The sequence below is a fragment of the Seriola aureovittata genome, chromosome 22 (genome assembly GCF_021018895.1).
Source record: "Seriola aureovittata isolate HTS-2021-v1 ecotype China chromosome 22, ASM2101889v1, whole genome shotgun sequence".
In the NCBI taxonomy this organism is placed as follows: Eukaryota; Metazoa; Chordata; class Actinopteri; order Carangiformes; family Carangidae; genus Seriola; species Seriola aureovittata.
Window position 1 is genome coordinate 15,881,854 of NC_079385.1, and position 22,526 is coordinate 15,904,379.

Sequence of the window (22,526 nt, forward strand, 5' to 3'; positions counted from 1 at the left end):
GTAGAAATGTATTTACATGTGCCAGGTGGCCTTACACAACTCTGAATGAATGGGGAAAAATGCTCTGTGTCAATTGTAGTGTAAACAAGCATCTGTGCCATATCACTGACGGCATTCTCAGGTCATGTCACAGCACATTTACAATGCAAATTGTTAGGGTGACACAAGTCAAATATACACACCAGTCACAGTGTGGAGACAGCCTTACTAGTGCTCTTACATCACAGTCATTAGCAAATAGGAAAATAAGATTAAGGTGGTTTCCATCATCAGTACACACAAGTCAACCTTCTTGCTGTGACCCAAATGTTCAGGCATTCAGACTTCAGGCATTCAGACTTCCTGTAAGATGGCACATGTAAAGAAGAACCATTCTAATTTTGCGTCTACACTGTACTTACAGTGTGATGGGGGAAATAGTGCGGGTTGTGGTGGAGCTATGACGAATCATAGCGTAGTGATATGACAATTTTGCCGTTGTTTAAACACGAGGTTTAATAAAAGCAGCTAGCATGATATGCTACCATTCCCCTGCTTATCTGTTCATTTATATTCGCAGCGATTCAAACGACTTGCTGCAAGATGGCGAGGGAAAAGAAGTTGAAGTTTTTATCAGTCCTCAGCAATTTCTAGCATCTTTTAATTTATCTCGTCGGTTTTTTTTTTTTTTAAGTATATTTTTTTGGGCTTTTATTGGACAGGATAGTGGAGAGAGACGGGAAATGGGGCGGCAGGGAGAGGGGGAATGACATGCAGCAAAGGCCGTCCGATGCGGGACTCGAACCGGGGCCAACTGCAGCGAGGACTGTAGCCTCTACACATGGGGCGCCTGCTTAGACCACTACACCACACGACGCCCTATCTCGTCGGTTTTAATAGCCTACAACTTTACTGTTCTGGTTGAGTGTAGTCACTCTTTAGTTTCTATACCATACTTTTTTGACACTGGAAGTCTCCATGCTACCTGCCCAGAGTCAAATGTCAAACAAATTTGGCAGCTAGCTGAAGAACACAGTGCAACATTAAAGAGCCAGGAGACAGTGAAGACCAGAACAGAAGAAAAGTTGTGTAGAAATGTATATGTGAAAAGTGTCCTTACACAACTCTGAATGAATGGGGAAAAATGCTCTGTGTCAACTGTAGTGTAAACAAGCATCTTTGCCATATCACTGACGGCATTCTCAGGTCATGTCACAGCACATTTACAATGCAAATTGTTAGGGTGACACAAGTCAAATATACACACCGGTCACAGTGTGGAGACAGCCTTACTAATGCTCTTACATCACAGTCATGAGCAAATAGGAAAATAAGATTAAGGTGGTTTCCATCATTAGTACACAAACGTCAACCTTCTTGCTGTGACCCAAATGTTCAGGCATGATAAATTTTCATCCTAACAGGCCTCTGTATTGAGTACTACTGCAGGTGACACAGCTGTAAAGGCCACACAGGAATAGAAATGAGATGGAGGTTTTGTGCAGAACTGACATTATCTTTAATTGCCTGTGTGGGACTCCCTGTAAGGAGACAAGGTCTTTCAGTTCATAAGGCACAAAGTATGAACAGTACATGGTGGCAGGCCCGCCATTCATGAGGGTGTGAAGTGGCTGATGAATGGCACAGTCTAACCACACCAATACAAAAGCATCAAAGCAGGAGTGTGCGACCTATTATCTGATAAAAGCATCGTGTAAGAAGAAAAGAACTAATCTTTAAGCATATTGAAGAGAAAATGCTCTCAACTCCATGTTTGTAAATGGTTTTTATTAGCAAAATAAGGGAGATGAGTCTACAAAGATTCTCCTTTCGTGGAGAACATACACATACATTGACAGTTGTGGCAGTTTCTTTATATGAACAGATCCAGGATCGTATTTATCACCACTCTTCTTGGCAAAGTAGTACTGATCTAAAAATCACAGATCAGGCTTCCCTTGACCGTCTTTGTTTCCGTCACCTGAATGAAAGTTTTCATGGATCCTCAAGCAGCACCTCTACTCCCAAATCATCACTGGATAAGATCCAAGAATGGCATCTGAAACTCAAAACATTCCAGACCTCATCCTTACCTTTACAACCATCTTTTTCTGTGGTTCAGTTTTTTATCTCCTTAACACCAAATACATTAAAATATACAGTAAAATGTGCCTACTCTGGTCTTTGTACTTTTAACACTTGAGCGTATTATAAGCTCAGTGCCTTGACTAACCATTTTCTGAATGGTTGGGAAGAATGGATATTTTATACACTGTTTAAAAACCTGAACCCCAGATTTGTGGGGTAAATGTAACAATATACATCTCAGCATTGTACTGTGTGATCGGCCAGTGAGGCCCTCCATTGTCATGGCGGGTGGGGGTGGGGGTGGGGGTAGGGGACTGTGGAGGCTACATGTTGGTCACCATGGAGACCCATGTACCTTTAGACCAGAGGGAAATCCTCCTCCTCGTCCTGATAGCTCAGTGGTGTGCACATAGAAGATAGCAGGGACACTAACATATGAAAACAGTTTACCTCTTTATGTTTAGAACAATTCAGCAGGCAACAGAACAAGCATTAGGACTACGACCGCAGTGAAAGGCATGCGAAGGCACAAGTACCAACAAACTGGACTCAAAGTTGTACCTCTTTTCTTCCCTTTTTGGTTGTATGGAAGGAAGAAAAGAAGCATTTCCATCAATAGCAAAGTTTCCTTTTCCAGAGACAGCGGCAGAAGGAACAGCAAAAAAATGATCTCCTCCTTCTCCTCAAAAATTTAAAACAATACCAAAAAAAAACAAATCAGGAAATAAACAAAATGTGCGAAAATTTGCTGTGACGTTTTTACAATGATACAAACATCCTACACAAATGTCGTAACGCTAGTTCAAAATGTTCCAAGACAAAAACATAAATAAAGCTGTTAAAAGTGGCATATAGTACAGCACTGGTCCGTGACTGATCCTCCCGACTCTTCTCATCTTCCCCACCAAAGATGCACAATAAGCTGGCTCCACTGCCTAAGGAGAGAAGAGGAGAAAGAAAATTGAAGAAAGGTGGTTAAAAAGGAGGGATGGATCAATTTAAAGACATGTTCTAGAGAGCTCAACCTTGCTGTTATCATTTCACAAATATCTAAGTGGAGCAGAAAATGTTTAATCCTCCCATAAAGAAAGGCAATCATTTCAGTGATTCAGTGATTAAATTATAGATTTCATTACGCTGCATCTTTGGTCAAGTCAAGCTATGCTCTTCCATAATTCTGAATGCTTAAGCTCTGGAAACAAAACCATTGGAAGCCAATTTGTTAAAAACAATTGCAATAGAGGAGCTAGATTGCACAGGAAGACATTTAAACCAGGCTCCCAAATGGTTTAATCAGCAACTCCCACTGCATCCTGATGCTACAGTGAACACGCATTCATTCATAATCCCGTCATGTGTCCTCATCCGTGACGCAGAGCCACATACACACACACACACACACGATGATGAAGGTTCCTTACCAAGAAAAAAGGGTTGTCGTCTTCATCGTCATTATCCTCAGAAGAGACCACAGTCTTTCAGGTTGTTCTTGATGATGACATCGGTGACGGCATCGAAGACAAACTGCACATTCTTGGTGTCCGTGGCGCAGGTGAAGTGGGTGTAGATCTCCTTGGTGTCCTTCCTCTTGTTCAGGTCCTCAAACTGACACTGGATGTACGCAGCTGCTTCCTCGTACGTGTTGGAGCCTGGAAAAGACGCGGAGCAGGAAGTGAAGCAGTCAGGAAGTAAAGGCATTTAAATTGTATATTTGTAGTATTCGAGGACTGAGTGACACGGCTGAGCATCATCCTGGAAACGCAACATTTAACTGAACATTTATTGTCATCATATGTTTTCCTCTCAAGACTGAATGCTTAAAGGAATAATTCATAAAAATAATAGATACAGCCAGCAGCTGTTTAGCTTAGCTTAGTATGCACACTGTAAAACAGCTAGCCTTGCTCCTCCAAAGGTAATAAAATCGCCCTACCAGCATCTATAAAGGTCACAAACGATCAAATATTATATATCATCATTATATTAGTCATTTTTAATCCACAGCTATGGCAGAACGCACACATTAAACTTTTTGAAAACATTCATCATCATTAGTTTATCTTGGGGAAATTTCTGGTACTTTCGTCAAAACATTTTCTGCAGGGGCGTCGTGTAGCGTAGTGGTTTAAGCAGGCGCCCCATGTGTAGAGGCTACAGTCCTCGCTGCAGTCGGCCCCGGTTCGAATCCTGCATCGGACGGCCCTTCGCTGCATGTCATTCCCCCTCTCTCTGCCTCCCCGTTTCCTGTCACTCTCCACTGTGCTGTCCATTAAAGGCATAAAAGCCCAAAAAAACAAAACATTTTCTGCAAAATCCTCCCAGTCTCACCGGCATATTCTGGGTAGCAGATGGTGAGAGGACTCTTCTTGATCTTCTCCTCGAACAGGTCCTTCTTGTTGAGGAAGAGGATGATGGAGGTGTCCGTGAACCACTTGTTGTTGCAGATGCTGTCAAACAGCTTCATACTCTCATGCATCCGGTTCTGGTGGGAAGAAGAAAAGATGACGTCGGTTCATTGTGCTTTCACACTGGAAAAGCGAGTTGTGTGATCACTGATCCATAAACATGGAACAGAGCTTGTATGGAGCCTATCCTTTATTTCTACTCCTCTGACCCATCACGATTCCAGTAAACACGAGTTCCCGCTGTGCCTAAACACAGACTGCCTTGCTATCATCTTTCCTCCATGAGTCAGGGGCTGCACCACTCACCATCTCCTCATCCTCAGCCAGCACCAGGTCATAGTCACTGAGGGCCACGCAGAAGATGATGGCGGTCACACCCTCAAAGCAGTGGATCCACTTCTTCCTCTCAGATCGCTGACCGCCAACATCAAACATTCTGGAGAGGGGGGAGGGAACTATAACTGTTAACATGTTCCTCAGCATTCATACATACAACACAATACAGTGAAATAATACAATAGTAAAATACAATACAATACAAGCATTGTTTATGGAGCCCAAAGGCAAAAAGAAATTTGTGGAGGAGTTATTATGTCTGTTGATAATAGTAAATGTTAAAAGGGAAATAAATATGCATCTGTCCAGCAAACGTCTGTAGAGAACAGTTCACACAATGACTGTGTTACGGCAGAAGAAAAAGAAGATTCTGAAGAGGAACAGACTTCTGGCTTTTGCACTGTATTTCTTATTTGTTCAGCCAAGAGGCATGAATGTGGGTTATTTTACTGCCTGTATGGAAATGTTCAATGTCGGCCTATTCTGATCTTCATGCATCTCTCCCATTCAGGACAATTTAGAAAAGGCTAGCTCATTCAAAGCAATGAGCATTTTCGAATCAGATTCCGAAGGGCCACTGTATGAAATAATCAGAAAAAAAATGCATGTAACTGTGGTATGGTTAAGAGAAACAAAAGCTGCATTTAGCTTCTGTAACAGCTCCAGTTAGTCTGCTTAGAAAAAAAGCAAAGTAGAAGTAGAAAATAGACAAGTCCCACATGTAATCGGTGTAAAAAGCAGATTATCACGGAAAATAATGAATAAATAATTAACACTCAAAAGCCTGTAAACCACTGAAAATCAAATAAACAAAAACATTCATCTTGACTGACATCCTTCACATTAATATACTGCACAATGGTACAGTACATTATGTTGTGTATTTAGAAAAGACAGAAACACTGAGCAAGGCTTCCTATTTGTATGTGCGTGTGTGTTTATGGGAAAAAATAACATGGAATTTCTCCCTTGTGTCTTGTGGCCGGCAGTGTGACTTTTAATGGCAACGGCATCAGCCACCAAACTTCTGCTATCATGACATCATCAAGCCTACTGCCCCCACTTCCTGTCTGTTTTCTTTTTTTTTTCAACAGAGGGCCATAACTGAGTCATCACTGATGTGCGCAACACCCTCACACACTGTGTCACAACTTACAGCTATACATGCACAAAAGGGAATTTCTATGGGAGCGAATGAGTCAGTGACAGGAAGGAAACCCAATTAAGCCATCATGTAAAACACTTTGAGCTCGAGCCAGTTGTTACAGTGAAGAAATTCTCACTTGAAGTGCAGGTCCTTGAATGTGAAGTGCGTCTCCACAATGCCCGTGGTTTTGACCCGAGTCCTCAGGACATCCTGCTGAGTTGGGATGTAGGTGGCCTGGGATATCCTGTCCAAGTCGTTCAAGTAGCTGAGGGAAGGACGCAAAGAGCAGGAGGAGTTAAGGAGGGAAAACAAAAAACAGGAGAAGAAAGGAGAGGAAAAAAAGAGGGAGTGAAAAAGAGCAGGAGGGGGAAACAAGTGGGAAAATTTGTGTCAGAAGTATCAAGGTCAAGAGTGTAACAAACAACTCCCAAAGCATTCTCAAAGATAATTCTGGTTGGATTGCAAGTTTCAGGCTGAAAACAAGTCATGATTCAACCTTCCTGGGTGAAACACTCTTTGTAACACATTTTACTGAGAAACCAGTTAAGCTCAGATGACTACACATGTTGTGAAATTGAGTTATTTTCTGCTGCAGTAAAATTGAGCTTTAAAACTCTGGACACGCATTTTAAGAGATAAGATATAAAACTCGTCTCTGTTAAATTTAGACATGACGGCACAGTGACTTAGTGGTTAGAGATGTTGCCTCGCAGCAAACAGATCCTGGGTTTAAATCTGAGCTCTGGACTTTTCAGTGGGGAATGTGCATTGTTTTCTCTCTGTTTGGTAGATTCCCTCTGGGCTCCTCCCTGGGTCTAATATGCAGCTGAGTTGGAAACGTCCTACATACAAGTGTGAACGTGTTAGTCCTGGAATGGACAAGCCATCTGTCGAGGGTGCTGTTCCACATTTTGCCAAATACCTGCTGGGATAGACTCTAGTGTTCTCATGGTCCTGAATAGGATCATGAGAGAATGAATTCTTTATCCATTTTAACACGTTTTTCATTCTTCTTTTGTTCTGATTTCTAAAACTATTGCCCCGTCAACAAAACTCCCCAAACCTTTGCACAGTAAAACCTTTGCACTCTTTGACTCTTGCGCTACTGCAACCATCTCAAAAAACTGTTATGTACTGTATGTGAACTGTATGTATTATATATATATATATATATATATATATATATATATATATATATATTTTTTTTTTTTTTAATTTCCCAGGTGAACTGTACCAGCTGCAAATATATGAATTGAATTTTTATTAATTTATCATGATATTTTGGCAATCTTCTTAATGTTTCATATGCAATTCTTATGCATACCAACAGTGCATATGAGACATTTTCATTGAATGATTAATTGATTAATCAATTAGTTGATTGACAGAAAATTGAATTGTTTAAGTAACAAAATGTGAAAAATTCCCTGGTTCAAGCTCCTCAAATGAAACGTTTTTACTAATTTTCTTAGTGTTCTATGTTACTAAACTCATTATCTTCGAGTTTTGAACTGTTGGTCAAACATCAAACAAACCGAAAATAATCAACAGAACACGATAATTAAAATAATGGTGAGCTGCAGCCATGAGACATTTTTCCATGGCAGGAACTTTCATAACAAATGAAAAAAAGAAACCGCATTTCTAAAAGTAACTGTGACAAATGAATGAAAATGCATTCTGCAGACAAAATGATCATTGGCTCTCACTCTGGCGCTATAGCAACCATCTAAATATTAAAACTCTTTCATGAAAAACCCCTAAATGTTGGTGCCTCTGCTTACAGCTTTTACAGATTTATATAACAAGATTTATATGGGTGCATCTGCTTTGCCCACACAGGACATCACATGCAAACCTACACAATCTGGACATATCATGACCCAGGCTGCTACCTCAAGGTTACTGCTGATAAATTTCAAAGGAGAAAGATTAGTGACCTCTTGTAACTAGCAGACAAACACAAGTAATCTCCCCTTCAAGTTAACAGCCATTTTGTTTGTCTTCCAAGGCATTAAGTGAAGTGAAACATACTAGGTTTAACAATGGTGTTTCCTATTCATGAAAAGCCCCTGGACAGCAGGATTAAAGGAACCAATTAGAAAATGGCCAACTACTGCCTTCCCTCGGCCTGTGCCGTAACCACTCATGTTTGTTCCACGGCAGCAAAAAAACAAGGCAAATGGCTTTTCTCCCAACAAAACTCGCCTTGTGATGATATCATTTGATCCAGTGCCAAGGGCTCTTGCACAATATATACCATTTTCAGGCTGGTCAAGAAAAACAACGGGACAGTTGAGAGAATTATCTCTGTGTTTGTGTGATTTTCTTTTCACTTTTTAAGCACAGTGGCGAATACTCTTGTGCTGAGGTGTAAGGTCAAAGCTTAAATAGTCTTTCCAGCCACTGCTCTTCAGGGTTGGCAAAGGAGGGCAAATATTGACAGTCTAAAAGTCCAGACAGATGCACGGTACGGTAGCTTTCTGCTCTCTGAACATGGCTGAAGGCTGGGACAACATGTGTTTGGCTATTTATGGCATCAGGTTTCTGTGTGTTTGCAGTGGAATGGCAGTAATTTGGGCTTCTGCTCGAGTGATGTGAAAGACTTTGTCATTAAAAGTGGTTAACATAAATTGCCGTGTTCAGGGCCATCGGGTCTGTTCAGCGGGTGACTCACGATTTTGGCAAACCCTGCAACTGTTACCTAGGTTGTTTATGTGTATGTGTGTGTGTTTGTGTGTGTCTGTGTGACTCACTATGCCGCCGAGTCGTTGAGCTGATATTCGCGGGAGCGGCTGAAGCAGGCTTGAACACCTCCGTCCCTCCAGAGCCGCTTAATGACACCGGCCAGCTCTGCCGTCATGAAGCCTTCCTCTGCGGAGCCCGCCAGCACAAACAGCTGTCGTGCATCATCCTAGGAGAGGATTCAGGGTGGTGTCAATATCAAGAAAATCAACCACCAAAGTCATTGCATCACCATTATAGTTAGCATTAATCTGCTACCAAGTTGAAATCCCAGTTACAGGGTTATAAGGACATTTCAGAGACATTTGCTGAACAATAACTATTTTACTGTCATGTCTTCTGCATATGTGACAGCGACAACATAACGTCACATCACCTAATTTGACTTTTAACCATTACAATACATTTTAAACGACCTGAAATGACCTCTGAAAACCATGACTACATTCAAACCTAAGCATTTGCTGAGTATTCAATGTTAGTATCCACCACAAATTCACTTCAGGTTTCTACTTTAAACCAAATAAATTACATATCTCTCTCTCTCTCCCTCTTTCGCCCTCACTCACAGCTCTTGCGGCATCGCCAAAGTCAATCTTGAGGCGCCCCATGGCTCTGATGATGGCGATGATGGACTGGATAGTGTTGCTGTAGACCACAGCCTTGTACTGCTTACATTCCTCTTCTGAGTAGCCCGCCTCATGGATGATCCTGCAGAGAAGGGGGGAAGAAAAAGCTGGTCAGCGGTAGAGCCATTTTCATGCATGGCAGAAACGTGGCCTGTTACAGCAACAAAACGGCATTGACAAAATTGTTCCAACTGCGACCGTCAGAGACAGAAAACTAATCTTTTCACAGTAAATTCTCTCCACTCAGTGATGTGTCTACTTTCTTAGAAATCTCTTTCTCAGACTTATTTTTCTCCTCAGCTCTTATTTAATCTTTCTTGTAACACTATGACCTTACATGCTCATTGTTACTTCCGCAGAAATATTGCCAGGCCACAGTGGCCCTGATCTCTATGCTCCTCATTTTTGTCTGCTTAAATTATGGTCATCCAGGGAAAAGAAGCTTTTCTTACAGTTGCACTCAGTGTCAGTTACTCTACGATAAAAGCATCATCTGAATGCACACTATGTAAAATGAATGTATTGGGTTCCAACATTTATTTTACCTTTTAAGAAACAATTTTGCAGTTAAAGGAAAAACTGGCATTGTCCTATTTTTTTTTTTATTGTTAATAAAATCCCACCGAGGTGTTAGTCCACCTCTCTGTAACTTTGGACTTCCAGTCCCTGTCTGCAGCTCTCAGCTTCAAGCTCATTTGTTCCTCCTGAAGATGTTAAAAAAAAGGCTAAAGTCTCCTAAAACAGCTGGACACAGCTGTTTTTAGAAAATTGTTACTTAAACAGCAGTAATTAGGGCATTTGTTTGGGACTATTCTCAGCTACAGGTTTGTTGTGTTAGTGAGTATTTATGGCAGTAGGGCAGTGAATGTGGGATTGACTTCAAATAAAAAATAAGTGGCCGTATTTACAGTAATGAAGGAACATCACCCAGTGCAACAGTGTTTTGTTTTTTTTTATTAGTTATTGGACAAAACCATAGGTCTTAATAAGCTCGATCAGGCTTTAACGACACAGGCAAAACATGGGCTGCAAATAACAAGTATTTTCATTATTGATTAATCTCCCTATTATTTCCTCTAGTCACAAGCTCCAAAAGCCCAAGATGGCATTTTCAAAATGGCTTGTTTTGTTCAAGTAACAGTTTAAAAGCTCCAAAATATATTAACAACAGACAAAGAAAAGCAGCAGATCCTCACTAACGAGAGGCTACAAGTTGAGAAAAGATATTGAGTCACAATTTCAGTTGGAATGGTCATTTTTGCTTTTGATTTTCACTGGAAAAAAATATAAAAATAATGGTGATGTGATTTTTGTTATGGTTTATACCAAACAAGCACTTCCCTTCACATCTGCAGAATATGATTTGTAGGCCGGGGGATCTCTGCAGCACCACAATGCTTCATTTATGGCATGTTGTGACACATTTTACCTAAATCTACCTATTTTTTACCAAAATTGCAGCTCCTACGATTGGAATATGGCACTTGGTCATTTTGTGATTTTGATAATATTTCGAGTCATTTTTCAGCCCCAGTTAGAAGCATCAATTCATAGTCGGTTGGGGCCTTTTCATGGGATTTATTTTAAATAAGAAAAATACAGACAATCATAAGGCTTTCAGGAAACACACGAAGCAACATGTAGATCTGTTAGCTGTATTATGGTAAAAGATGTGAAGTAAATACTTCCCTTACATTAAACGGATTTCACAGTGGTGAGGAAAATAACAGGTCTACAGGAGCAGCGTTCAGCACATCCTTCACAGGTAAGGAGCCAATAGAAAAAGCAATATCACAGCAGAGCAGCTGCTTAAAAATGTAAAAAAATGCCACGCCTCTGGCACGTCTATGTCTGCTGATTGATGAGTGTGTCTGAGTCTATCCTAATGCATTCTGCTGGCTTGTCTTCATGATTCATTACGGATGGTACCTGTTTGTAGTGCGAGTCGCAGAGCGTAATATTACCCAGAGAGACGCGGTAAAAGCATGATTGGTGTTTGACACTGTTTGTGTTGTGGAAAATGAATACTCTTTGAAAATGATATCTAGTGAGCTGCCATTATGCATATCTGATGCAAGAAGTCATTGTTGATACACTGGAGGAAGAAAGAGTTCGACTGTTCGGTGTGTAGAACGATTAGATGCAACACTCACTTCATCTGCTTGACGATTGTACTTTTCCCTGATTCACCAGCACCTAGAAAAGACAGAAGAAAAAGAGGTTTATTAGAGTGTAAATATCTCAAGAGGTTAATATTTTCCTGTGTTTTAACCCTTATATCAACAAGCACACTTCCTTTTCTGTGTAATTCAAAGAAATAAGCACTTACTATGATTTTATACAGTGAATGATCTAATGTGGCCTAATGGCATAATGAGGAACCATGAAACTGAAACCTTAGAAAAACCAACTCTTGAAAGGAGAACTGAGAAACAAGAGTGTGTGTTATGTGTGTGCTGAAGTTAAAAGGAGCCTTTAAACCTCTGTTTCGGCCTCAGTTTCATGCAATTCCAGCGTAATATACTGATTAGTCAAAACTGGCGAGCTGGGTCAGAAGACACCCTCTACTTTGCTGTGAATAAATCTTGACATTGTATAGGCAACAGTGTGTGTATTTGGAATTTCATCAGCAAAAGACTTCACTTCATGGTGTCTCAGCGTGTGGCGGCTCTTGGCCTTTATGTGGCGCACAACTTAACGGTAAAACAGATCATTATTGATGGCGCTGTGAATTGCCGAAAAACATGGTGTCTCTTCAGGATGGGTGGGCACTCGGCGCCGGCGCCTGATTAGATCGACTACCGTCAGAGTTGACCGATGAGACAATGCTATGATGAACAGAGCGGGGGAAGGTGGTGGGGGGGATACATGGGGAGAGTATAATGGGAATCAGTCTGTCGGCGCGGCTTTTGCTCTACAGATCTCTCAAACGTCACAGTGCCATGGCAACTGCTCTCGTTATATCCAGGACATCTCTAGTGTGAGGCCACAGTCACCTGAGGAGGCTTTGTGGTTGTGCGTTTGTGTGTGTGTGTGTGTGTGTGTGTTTGTGTGTGTGTGTGTGTGAGACATGTTGGCTTCCACCGAGACCATTATGTATTATGCATCTGCTGCTCCCCCCCCCCTACTGTACTTGATGCACTCATAACCAGTCACTTGGAAGTGTGCTTTTATTAACATTTTTCTTTTTCCAATCAAAGTCATCTGTGACGACCACATTCATTAGACTCTTGCGCTCTAATGGGTATTACCATAAACTACATTACATCTACTAATGTGCACTCAATGTCCTCATATTACAGCACCACAGAATCGGTTATTGGCCGGTTGTCACTGATGTAACGCTCCCCTGCCACTAGGGAAGATTTTCCAAACCACTTGAGAGAGACTATTCCCAGAGTAAACAGCCCCAGCTCTAGAAACGGAATAAGAGGAAGTGGAATCATATCATGAAACCTAGCACTATCTGTTACCTCGTGACACTGTCAGCAGAGACAAGATGGTTTGCTCTTGCATAATAAATCATCTGCTTAATCTAGTTCCACTTTCCCTGGTGTTGCAAAAACATAAAAAAAAAAAAAAATACAACACTGCATTTTTGATACATGCCACTTGTTGGTGCGCCTGCTTCATGCTGTGAGTTACAGCTTCTCCTGAGCTTTATTTATAAAAGTCTGAATTCCACAAAATGAATAAATAAATACATAAACATCCCACTGCAGTGTGCATGTGTCTGCATTCCTACAAACTCTCCCTCAGCAGTAACTGCATGCTGATAGTACAGGCCTGGCACTTCACCTTCAGTATAATTGGATGAGATTCACCTGAGGACACATTATTTTAATTACGTGTCACCACTCGGGTGCCGGAGCGCCCTGAAGGGGGGGGAGGTGATGGTACAGTGGCAGCTCCCTGTGCTCTGAGGCCAAATACTCGGCTGTGTGAATCCCTGAGGGACTCTCACACACACACACACACATTCACACACACACACACACATACACACACACACACACACACACACACACACACACACACACACACACACACACACACACACGGCAGATATGCTGCTTGACTGGGCATGGTTGGCCACTGAGCTGGCACAGTTGCACCCCTCGGCCTGCCCGACAGTCATTTTCACAATGCCACAGACACTTCACATTCCGACAAACTCCTCTCACTGTGGGACGCATGAAAATCCACTTAGGGCAGGCGATGAGCTCATTCTGAATTCAAAGTAACCTCCTTATAAAGGAAACTTTGAGCTAACTGCTTGTAATGTGACTTCTCTGTGGTTTCTGGTGGCTTTTACTGCTTTGTTTGCTAAAAGGTTACGTATACTTTTTAAACAGGGACCTCTGCGCCAAAAATACTATTGAGAAAAAAAAAAAAAAGAATTGCTGAATATTCTTTCATTACTAGTTATTTATCTTGAAAATGTCCCAAATATTTTCTGGTTTTAGCTAGTCAAATGTGATCGTGTGCTGATTTTCTCCATGTTAGATCATTGTAAACTGAATCTCTGGGTTTTTTGACTTTCAGACTGGGAAAAACAATGAAATTGTGATCGGGAAGATCAGCAGATTAATTAAAATAATAAATGCAGCCCTATTCACATCAATCAGAAATTTTTTTATTTTTATTTTGTAGTAGTTATTCCAAAACAGAGTCAACAAAAAAGCTTTTCTAATTTCCAAATCTCCTCAAATTCAAGATAAATCAAATGATTCTGACTTTTGTGCGAACTGTTGAGAAATACTTATGCTCATCTTGTATAACAAAGCCAAAATAAACAGTGATGTTCAATGAATCATGACATTAACATATTGTAATTGTGAAAATGTGGAAGCAACTTGTGTCAGATTTTTTTGCCACTACTGTTTGTGGCTCAGTTCACAGAAACGAGAACCAGCCTACCCACTAATTCTGTGCATTCCTATGGTTAAAATTGGACAGATATCATAAATCCTGGTACATAACTTTTCGTTATAAATCAATGACATGCGAGCTATGTGTTTATGTAAGAGACTCGGCTTTGGCCTCTTAACACCAGTGATATCATTAGGGTGTGGCTCCTGTCAAAGCTTCTATGCCTGAAGAACACAAAACAAAGAGTTGGCCTGGTTTTGACTCTCTCTCACACACACACACACACACACACACACACACACACACACACACACACACACACACACACACACACACACACACACACACACACACACACAGAGACCTCTAAGGGTTACATGGAACCACAGGCCTGACCTACCGCTCCTCATGCAGAGTCATGTTACACACCCACAGCTTTGATACGCCCACCCCAAAACAGCAACACAGTCAAAACCACTGGAGCAGCTGGTTTCTGTTTCTAGCGGTTCAAACTATTTTAGGAAAATCCAAGCGAACCATTGCAGTGAAAAGCGGACAGGTTTTTCTTTTCTTTTTTTCTTTTCGTTTCAGAGAACAGAGCTTTTTCTATCTGCCAACCGCAAACACATCTTTCTTCTCGGAACTCCCTCTGGATGATCTTCCTCTGAGTACGAAAGCAGCGAGGACGAGGAATGTTTTATAACAATGGCAGTATGGAGACAAATGTGCTTAAAATGGCTACCGATCTGCAGCCTTCTCCATTTACAGATTAACCATTTGTTGCTGCTGATTCTCATGGAGAATTCGTAATGTGTCCTTGCATACCAACCAAAATTAAATGTAGAAAAATTCAGTTTTTTCGAAGTAGCTCATGCTCGCTTCGGGGACAAATCGATGGCATGAAGATACATTTGTGGGGAGGTTTGTGGGGGTCATGCTGCGGCCCGTACACGTCCACTTTTTGTGCGAGCAGTCCAAGGATTGAAGCAGGGCTTATGAAGTTTGGCACAATGTGCTAACCAAATTAGTGATGCCACATTAGCAGCATGAAGCCAACGCTATTCATCCCTGTCTCCCTCTCTCAGTCCTCCACTCTCTTTCAGACATATACATCCCTCTTCTCCCTTTACGTTCTGTCTCCTACAGTCATTTTTCCTTTATGATTTATTGTTCCTCTCACTCACTATCCAATTCCTCTTTTTTTTTTTTTTCTTCTTTCCCTCTCCCTCTAGGGGGATTTAAGTCTGAGTCACTCATGAAGGATTCCAGGATCCTCAGAGCGGAGCTACCCACTGGGGGAAATGACCGTGCTAAATCACAGGGATCGATCTGGCAACAAGCAGATCAATAGCTAAAAGATTGTTTCCCACACACCGTGGCACAAGCTGAAATATTCACAGGGATGTTGAACCCTAATGGATATAAAGGAATGTGAACAATTGAACTACTTTGATTGTCCGCGTTTATTGTGAGGGTCCCCCCCCCCTCCCCAAGTCTCCAAGATGAGTAACACAGTTGAGATGGTTACATCATTTTTAAAAATATGGGAAACATTAAAAGAGAGAACAGTTCCCACAGTCCCTGTTCTTTCCACAGTAACACGACAGCTATAGAAAGAGTAATTAGGCTGAGGAGATTGTAATCTATTTTAGCATGTAGATATGAATAGTAGGATAATTGGGTCCACGAGATAAAATAAGAGCTAAATGAGAAATGTTCCGATCACATTCCCTCTTTACAAAAGACACCTGAGCCACCAGGTTTGAACTTGACAGCGTGCACCGACACAAAGATTCAAATCATTTTGCAAGTTTTTTTTTTTTTTTTAAATCAGCCGAGTTATTTCATGCCAGCGACAGGGAGTGCAAGTAAGCCTGTGATTAACATTTAGGACAACGCTTGAAAACCAGGTGGTCACCACATGAACCACTCACCAAATCACACACAAATAGCTACATATTTTGTATGGGGGTCGCCACCATGAGATACACAGGAGACTTTGTTTTCTTCACATCTCTGCAGCCTTTTACTATCAAGCCACATGTTTTGTTGACTCTTTATCTTTGTTGACACGGTGTGTTTAGAGAAAAGTATACTCCAAAATTGCTGGTGAAGCAACAACTCTGAAACAGTATCTTTTCAGTGACTGTTTATCCGCAGGGTAAACAACCCAAAACTCCTAACTAAGGCCTCTCGCCTCTGCAGTGGAGCTTTTTCATTTTTAATGCTTCTGTCATTAGTAGTGCTCTCATCTTACAGGCCCTCTCTTCCTTTCTCCTGGCGTCTCGGCCTGTCTGTGTGTCACTTCAGGCAGTAACCTGAAGAGGCAGTGTGTGTGTGTGTGTGTGTGTGTGTGTGTGTTACCTGGCTACCATGCTCAATGGATCAAACATAAATGGCAGGGAGTCGTGCTGAAGCAGCCACGCGTGGGGCCACACGACCTGGCATACAACTATCTCGACAAAATGGGCTTTTCAACCAAAAACACTGAATGGGTGAAGTAAAGCTACCTGGCCTTTGTCAGCGCAACGCCTGATGAAAACTCATATTCCGCCCTACAGCAGCATAGCAGAAACTTGACCCAACTTGCTCGCTGCTTAAGTCACCAAGCCCCATCTGGCCTCCAAGCACCTGAGGAATCTAGTCTACCTGTGGCAAGAAAAATGCACCTTCTGGTTCAAACAAAACTCACTAAATGTTACTTCTGTCCCAAGAAATGTAAAGATTCTGTCATTTAGATGAACACCAACAGGAATGGTAGCAAATGTGGAGCCGAGTTGTGCAAATAAACCATGGAGAAATCTTGTTTATCTTGCTCCGGCTTACAAATCTGTCCACAAAAGCAGCTAACAGCTCCTATTCTGTGCCTTCTGTCATGTGTTTGCCCGCTATTGATATTGGTTTCAGACTTTGTGTCCTGGTAACCCACATACCATGTGTGTGCATGTCAACATTTCCCGAAGCCAACCACCTCAAGGGTTGATGGAAAAGTTTTTCACCTATGGCCTCTATTTACAAGGGTAACAGTGTTTCTCCACATGTAAGTAATGCCATTCAGTTACACATGGCTGGCTTTTAAAGGCAAGCAAATCGCGTAATTGTGCATACAGGGTTGTCAGAGCAAGCTAGGAAATGGCAAAACAGTGGTAATGAATGCAAGAAATCCCATAATGAAATAAAAAAAAGACCTTAATGGGTGTACTGTGCCATTCATAATACATCCTCGAGGTAGGTTTTATAGGGATATATCAATTCACCAAAATAAAAGCCTATGGTTGGTGGATCCTTAGGCACTACATAAACAGGAGTAGGATTTGAAAACAGTGTTGGCAAACAAAGGTCAGTGAAAATTGGCCATTGCTGAGAGTAATGAGAGGTTCATGAGGCAACTATCTCTACATCAGAATTTAATGTCATACAACTGCTTTGTTATTCAAGTTGATCTGTGGCAATTTAGTTTAAACGGCTGTGATTTTCTGCTCATGTTTAAGTGGCTTTTAACTAAATTAGACTTCATTTGTACCACTTCATTATTGCAATTTCCTGTATTTCTTGCGCAAGAAGCCTGCCCTTTTCCAGACAACTCATATATGTATCGTATTTTAGAACTTGAGATGAGAACAAGACAAGGCAACAGGATTGACAAATTGGCTTTCAGACACAGGAAACTGTAGGTAATACTACAGGAAGGGAAAAATCCACCCAGCCTGCTGAAGAGCTTAACTTTGAAGTAAAAAAAAAAAAAAGAACAAAACAGGGATTGAACCTTTAAATATCCTAAAATGTCTGGCCTCAACAAAGTTTTCAGTCAGGCCTGGGCCCCTAATGAGCCATAGGCCTATTTTCACCGCATTGCACAGGACCAGACGAGAGGAAATGTGCCATTGTTGAAAGGATTTAGTCAATACAAATGCTCTACAGAGATGGCTGAATGGACCTGATGCCAACAGCAGGGGGAAAAAAAAGAAAGAAAAAACTTGCTATGTGTGTAATTCTCACAACACTTGAATAAGACGGATTAAAACTCTCAAATAAGCACACACTGGTATTATGTTGTTGGTATTTTGGCTAGAATCGTTTAGTTAGCGTCTTTTCCCCCGTTTGGAAAGAACGTTATGTGGCATTTAGAGGCAGAGTTGACAGTTGACGGTTAACTGTAGCTAGCAAGGAGGGGAGTATGCTAGCGATGCGGAATTGAAACTCTTTCACACTTCACAACTGACGCCACCTAACATTGACCATTAACCAAATAAATGATCCTACACTAATGTAGGTTTCATGGCTGGGTGTCTCCCCACCCTACCCGACCCAACCCCTCCCGTATCCTCTGAGCTAACACAGCTGTGGGCGAACACACGGCGAAGTTCGTCCACCGACCGAGTCCCCCATCTTCTTACCGAGCAGCAGCAGCTTGACCTCCCTGGCTGCCTTCTCCCCGTCGTCCCGCAGATTCCTGTCGATCATTTTACTGCGCTCCACCGCCGCCTTGTCCTCTGTGCTCAGTGTGCATCCCATCCTCGACTGTGTCCTTCAGACCCAGATCGTGTAAAAAATGTCTAAAACACCCTATATACCTACATTAAATGGTTAAAACTGCCTTCACTCCGCACACACGCCCTTTTTTTAAATGACAGGCAATCGATCTCGTCAGGAAGAAAGGGGAACCGATTCGACTTTTTTCACAAAAAAAAGTGTGGCGTTTTCTTTTGCCCGCTGAAATATCTTCAGATTAAAAAAAAATCCTCGTTACATCCGAGGGGGAGCTATTTTGATAGCGAAGCAATTCCTTGGTGATGTCTCTTCCACCCGTTCGCCTCCATTCGTTGCGGCGCTGACTGCTAGTAGTGTTTGAGCAGCTACGACTGGAGAGCCGCGCGGTGTTCCGCAAGCAGCAACAACAATAAGACTTCCGGCCTGATTCTTCACAATAAAGGTGTCACTTCCACAAACCTAATACTAAAAACACAAACAAACTTAAACATTGTTTGCAATATTATCTGCTGTAATAACTGTACTATAATATACTATTTTACAAGTCTTTCATAATGTTTGGATTACACTGTGCAGCAGAGTGTAGCAAAAGTACAAAAGTTCAATATTTGGTGTGACCACCCTATGCCTTTAAACAGCACCTATTCTCCGAGGTACACCTGAACAAAGTTTTTCTAGGTATTTGGCAGGTATGTTGTTCCAAGCACATTTTTAAAATCTGAATATAGATTGTTTGAGGGCTTTTGTTTCTCCATCCTAGAATGACTCCACGATGTCCAGATCAGGGCTCTTTTTTGTCACCTTTTCACTCACTCTCCACTGTTAAATAAAGGTGTTTGACAGTGTTGGGTAACCACCCTAAAATTACCTACAGAATTAATTGAGACTAAAATGTAGATTCCCCCCATATATGTGTCAAAATCCTCATCTAGGATTTATTTTCACTCCCATTAAAAATCTAAGGGTGACAGTTGTCTGGGCGGGGATTTGTCTGAAAATTCCCACCTGTGAAGTATAGTTGACTTGGACAGCCTGTTATTTTATAATTAATCTGAAATGTTTACCTACTGTTGAAGTGCAGGCAAACATGTTATGTGCATGCATTTTAGGCCTTTGCTTACAACCAAGGATGAATTGTGACAGTGCTTTCTGTCTATTAGCCTATATGCAGCTCTTGCAGGTAAACAGGCTACATATTTGTGTAGTTTAATCAGTTTTCTCAAATCAAGCATGAAGCTGAGCTTTCATTTGGTGTGTGTGTGACTATTAAGTACGAAAACGTTCAACTTATAATTCTGACGCCTTTATTTTGAAGGTAGACGCCCAAACCGGAAACTTCTTGACAGCGAAACGCCTTTTCGAACCTGCACACCCAAAACTTTACTCACTGTTACCCAAATAACAGCTCATATAATCTTCACATTATAGGCTGTATCATATACATTTTATTTTGAGATATAATAAACATAACATTAATTTGCCTTGTGCGCATCAATAACAAGAGTTTGAATAAACATATATGTAAAAATACATTATATATATTCACAATATTATACATATATATTAATACTTCTCTGATTATAAAAACTACATTACCTATGTAGACTATACTATAACTACATTTCTAGCATGTATCATGCCCATGGAAACGAAACCTCTAACCGTGGTAGTTAGTCTTGTCACCTGCCCATTCAGCTGTACATGACCATTGTTTGTGGTTTAAATAATTAAGCCTGTTGGAAAGTCAAATGTGTGTCTTCAAAGTCAACAGTCAGTTTAAAGGCTGGTGGTGTTCTCTTCAAAAAAAATGTCCAAACAAATCCCCTTGGTGTACTAAACATTATGCCTTTCCATGAAATTTTCATTTCAAATGAGCCTTTATGGGAGTACATGCAAATTTGTGGTGTTGACCTTTCCATTTCTGTCCTGTGCTGGCTGGAGGTTTCCCTCTTTGTCATCCAGGCCCTCTCAAGGCTTGAGATAACAAGAGACAGGCGGTGTATCCCTTAGGCAAAAAGGTTATGTCATTTTATCTAACACAGAAAATACCACAGACATTGAATGCATTAATTTTCTTTGAAAAGGACAGTGTTCCTCGTTATAAAAGATTTATGAGTATGTAAACGTTTGATCATATTTATGAGTAAAACATTTTTTCAGTGTTTTGATCTTACTTTAAAAAGACAATACACAACTCTTTCTGTGATAGCATGTACGTACATACTGTATGTTTACATTATTCAGTTAGACAATGTACGTGCTTTTTAGGTATATGTTAATTTATGAAACTACATAAATAAATAAACCATGAAAAACAACACTGTATTTTGTGTGGATGGTGATTATTTCAGATGATTTAGAAAAACTGGTTTGTGGAATACACAGTTCACCCAGGTGCAGGGGTAAAGGAATTTAGCTAAATGTAACTTGATGAAACCTGACTAATGACAATGAAACATTAAGTTAGTCCAAGACTCAAAATAATAAAGAAGTTGGAATCTTTTACCTGATGACAATTGTCATGTTTCTCTATTCTGTTGACAAGTGATCTGTTGTCACTGCACAGGGAAGCCAGAGACACCCAGTAGGATACCCCTGGCGTTTTTCTAAATGTTGCTTGCTGAGTTGTTGAAGTATATTGTCAGACTCGCCTCCCGTCCTGTCCCATCTTCTACAGAAATTGAGGCCAACCAAGTGAACATTTACGTCACAAGACCCTGGTCCAAAGTGCATTTACTTTAAATGGATGTAAAAAAGAATCACAAACAATTTTTTAAATAATAATCAATAATATGTTTTCCAATAAAAGCAGCTGGCAGAGAAATAGAAAGTCTACAGGCCTGGTGTATGCCCACACAAATTGAAATCCATTCCAAGCGTTGAAGTCATACTCACAAGATAAACAACAAGGTTAGTCAGGTGAGATTCATAGTGTTTGACAAGAATGTTTGTTTAAACAGACAGAGACACGTCTCTGGCAGAAAGACACAGTGGGATGAGCTACACTGTATAAGCAAGCTCTCTGTTATGGACATGCATTGAAGGGTGAGGGAATGGTGGTGCTGCCCCCCAGTGGTAATAATATTTAATTTCACAGTGCTTCAGGGCAGTATACAGTATAGGCGGAAAAATCTTATACATAAGGGTCACCTGTCACAGGTAAACTGTCACAGGAAGTACAACACAACCTGTAGAAGTAGTCATCTAATGTTTATTTGGTAGAGGTCGTATAGTGGAGGAGCTTTCTGAAGCCAGGTTGAGACGTGTTAAAACAGAACAAACCTGCGTCACAAACTGAGGGTGTTGATTTTGAAAGATATGTATTCACCAGGGAGGGAGGATCTAAGGATAGGCAGTATTCAGTTGCGTTATGGGAAATGTAGGATCTAGCGTTTTGGTGAAGTAAACATCAGGATATGTGCTGCAAAGTTTTTGACGATTCTTTTTTAAATCTGTCTCTCACGAGTCCCATAATGTTGTAGAAGAGCTGGAGTACCCCGTTAACCTTTTTGCAGTGCATAAGCCTGTGTGAAAGCCAGGATGATGCACCTTCAGTATCTGTCTTATTTTGTTTGTGTACTTTCTAAAACCAAATTGAAATGACTTAACAGTTGTGTGACATACTAGTGTATAAGAAACCAAATGAGCTGTGACATAATATTATATTGTTGCTGATTAAGTTCCAAACATCAATGTGCAAGGAAACCATTTACATCATAATAAATCAAGATAAGCATGGGGAGACATCTATAGGAGCGATAAAGAGCAATTTGTTTTAATATCCCCCATGAAACTACACAACCACAAATACAGATAAGCCTTTGTCAACTGGCT

General features: G+C 41.0%; 1 protein-coding gene across 1 annotated transcript; it reads right to left on the bottom strand.

Moving 5' to 3' along the window:
• Positions 1-1,746: 1,746 nt before the first annotated feature.
• gnai1 (guanine nucleotide binding protein (G protein), alpha inhibiting activity polypeptide 1) lies at positions 1,747-19,066 on the bottom strand. The gene is made up of 9 exons (XM_056367516.1): positions 18,599-19,066; positions 11,483-11,525; positions 9,270-9,411; positions 8,712-8,869; positions 6,092-6,220; positions 4,779-4,908; positions 4,396-4,549; positions 3,489-3,716; positions 1,747-3,002 (listed from the first exon to the last, which is right to left on the bottom strand). Exons 1-8 carry the CDS (start codon positions 18,714-18,716, stop codon positions 3,526-3,528), a joined length of 1,065 nt encoding a protein of 354 aa, XP_056223491.1. The 5' UTR covers positions 18,717-19,066; the 3' UTR covers positions 1,747-3,002; positions 3,489-3,525.
• Positions 19,067-22,526: the final 3,460 nt, after the last annotated feature.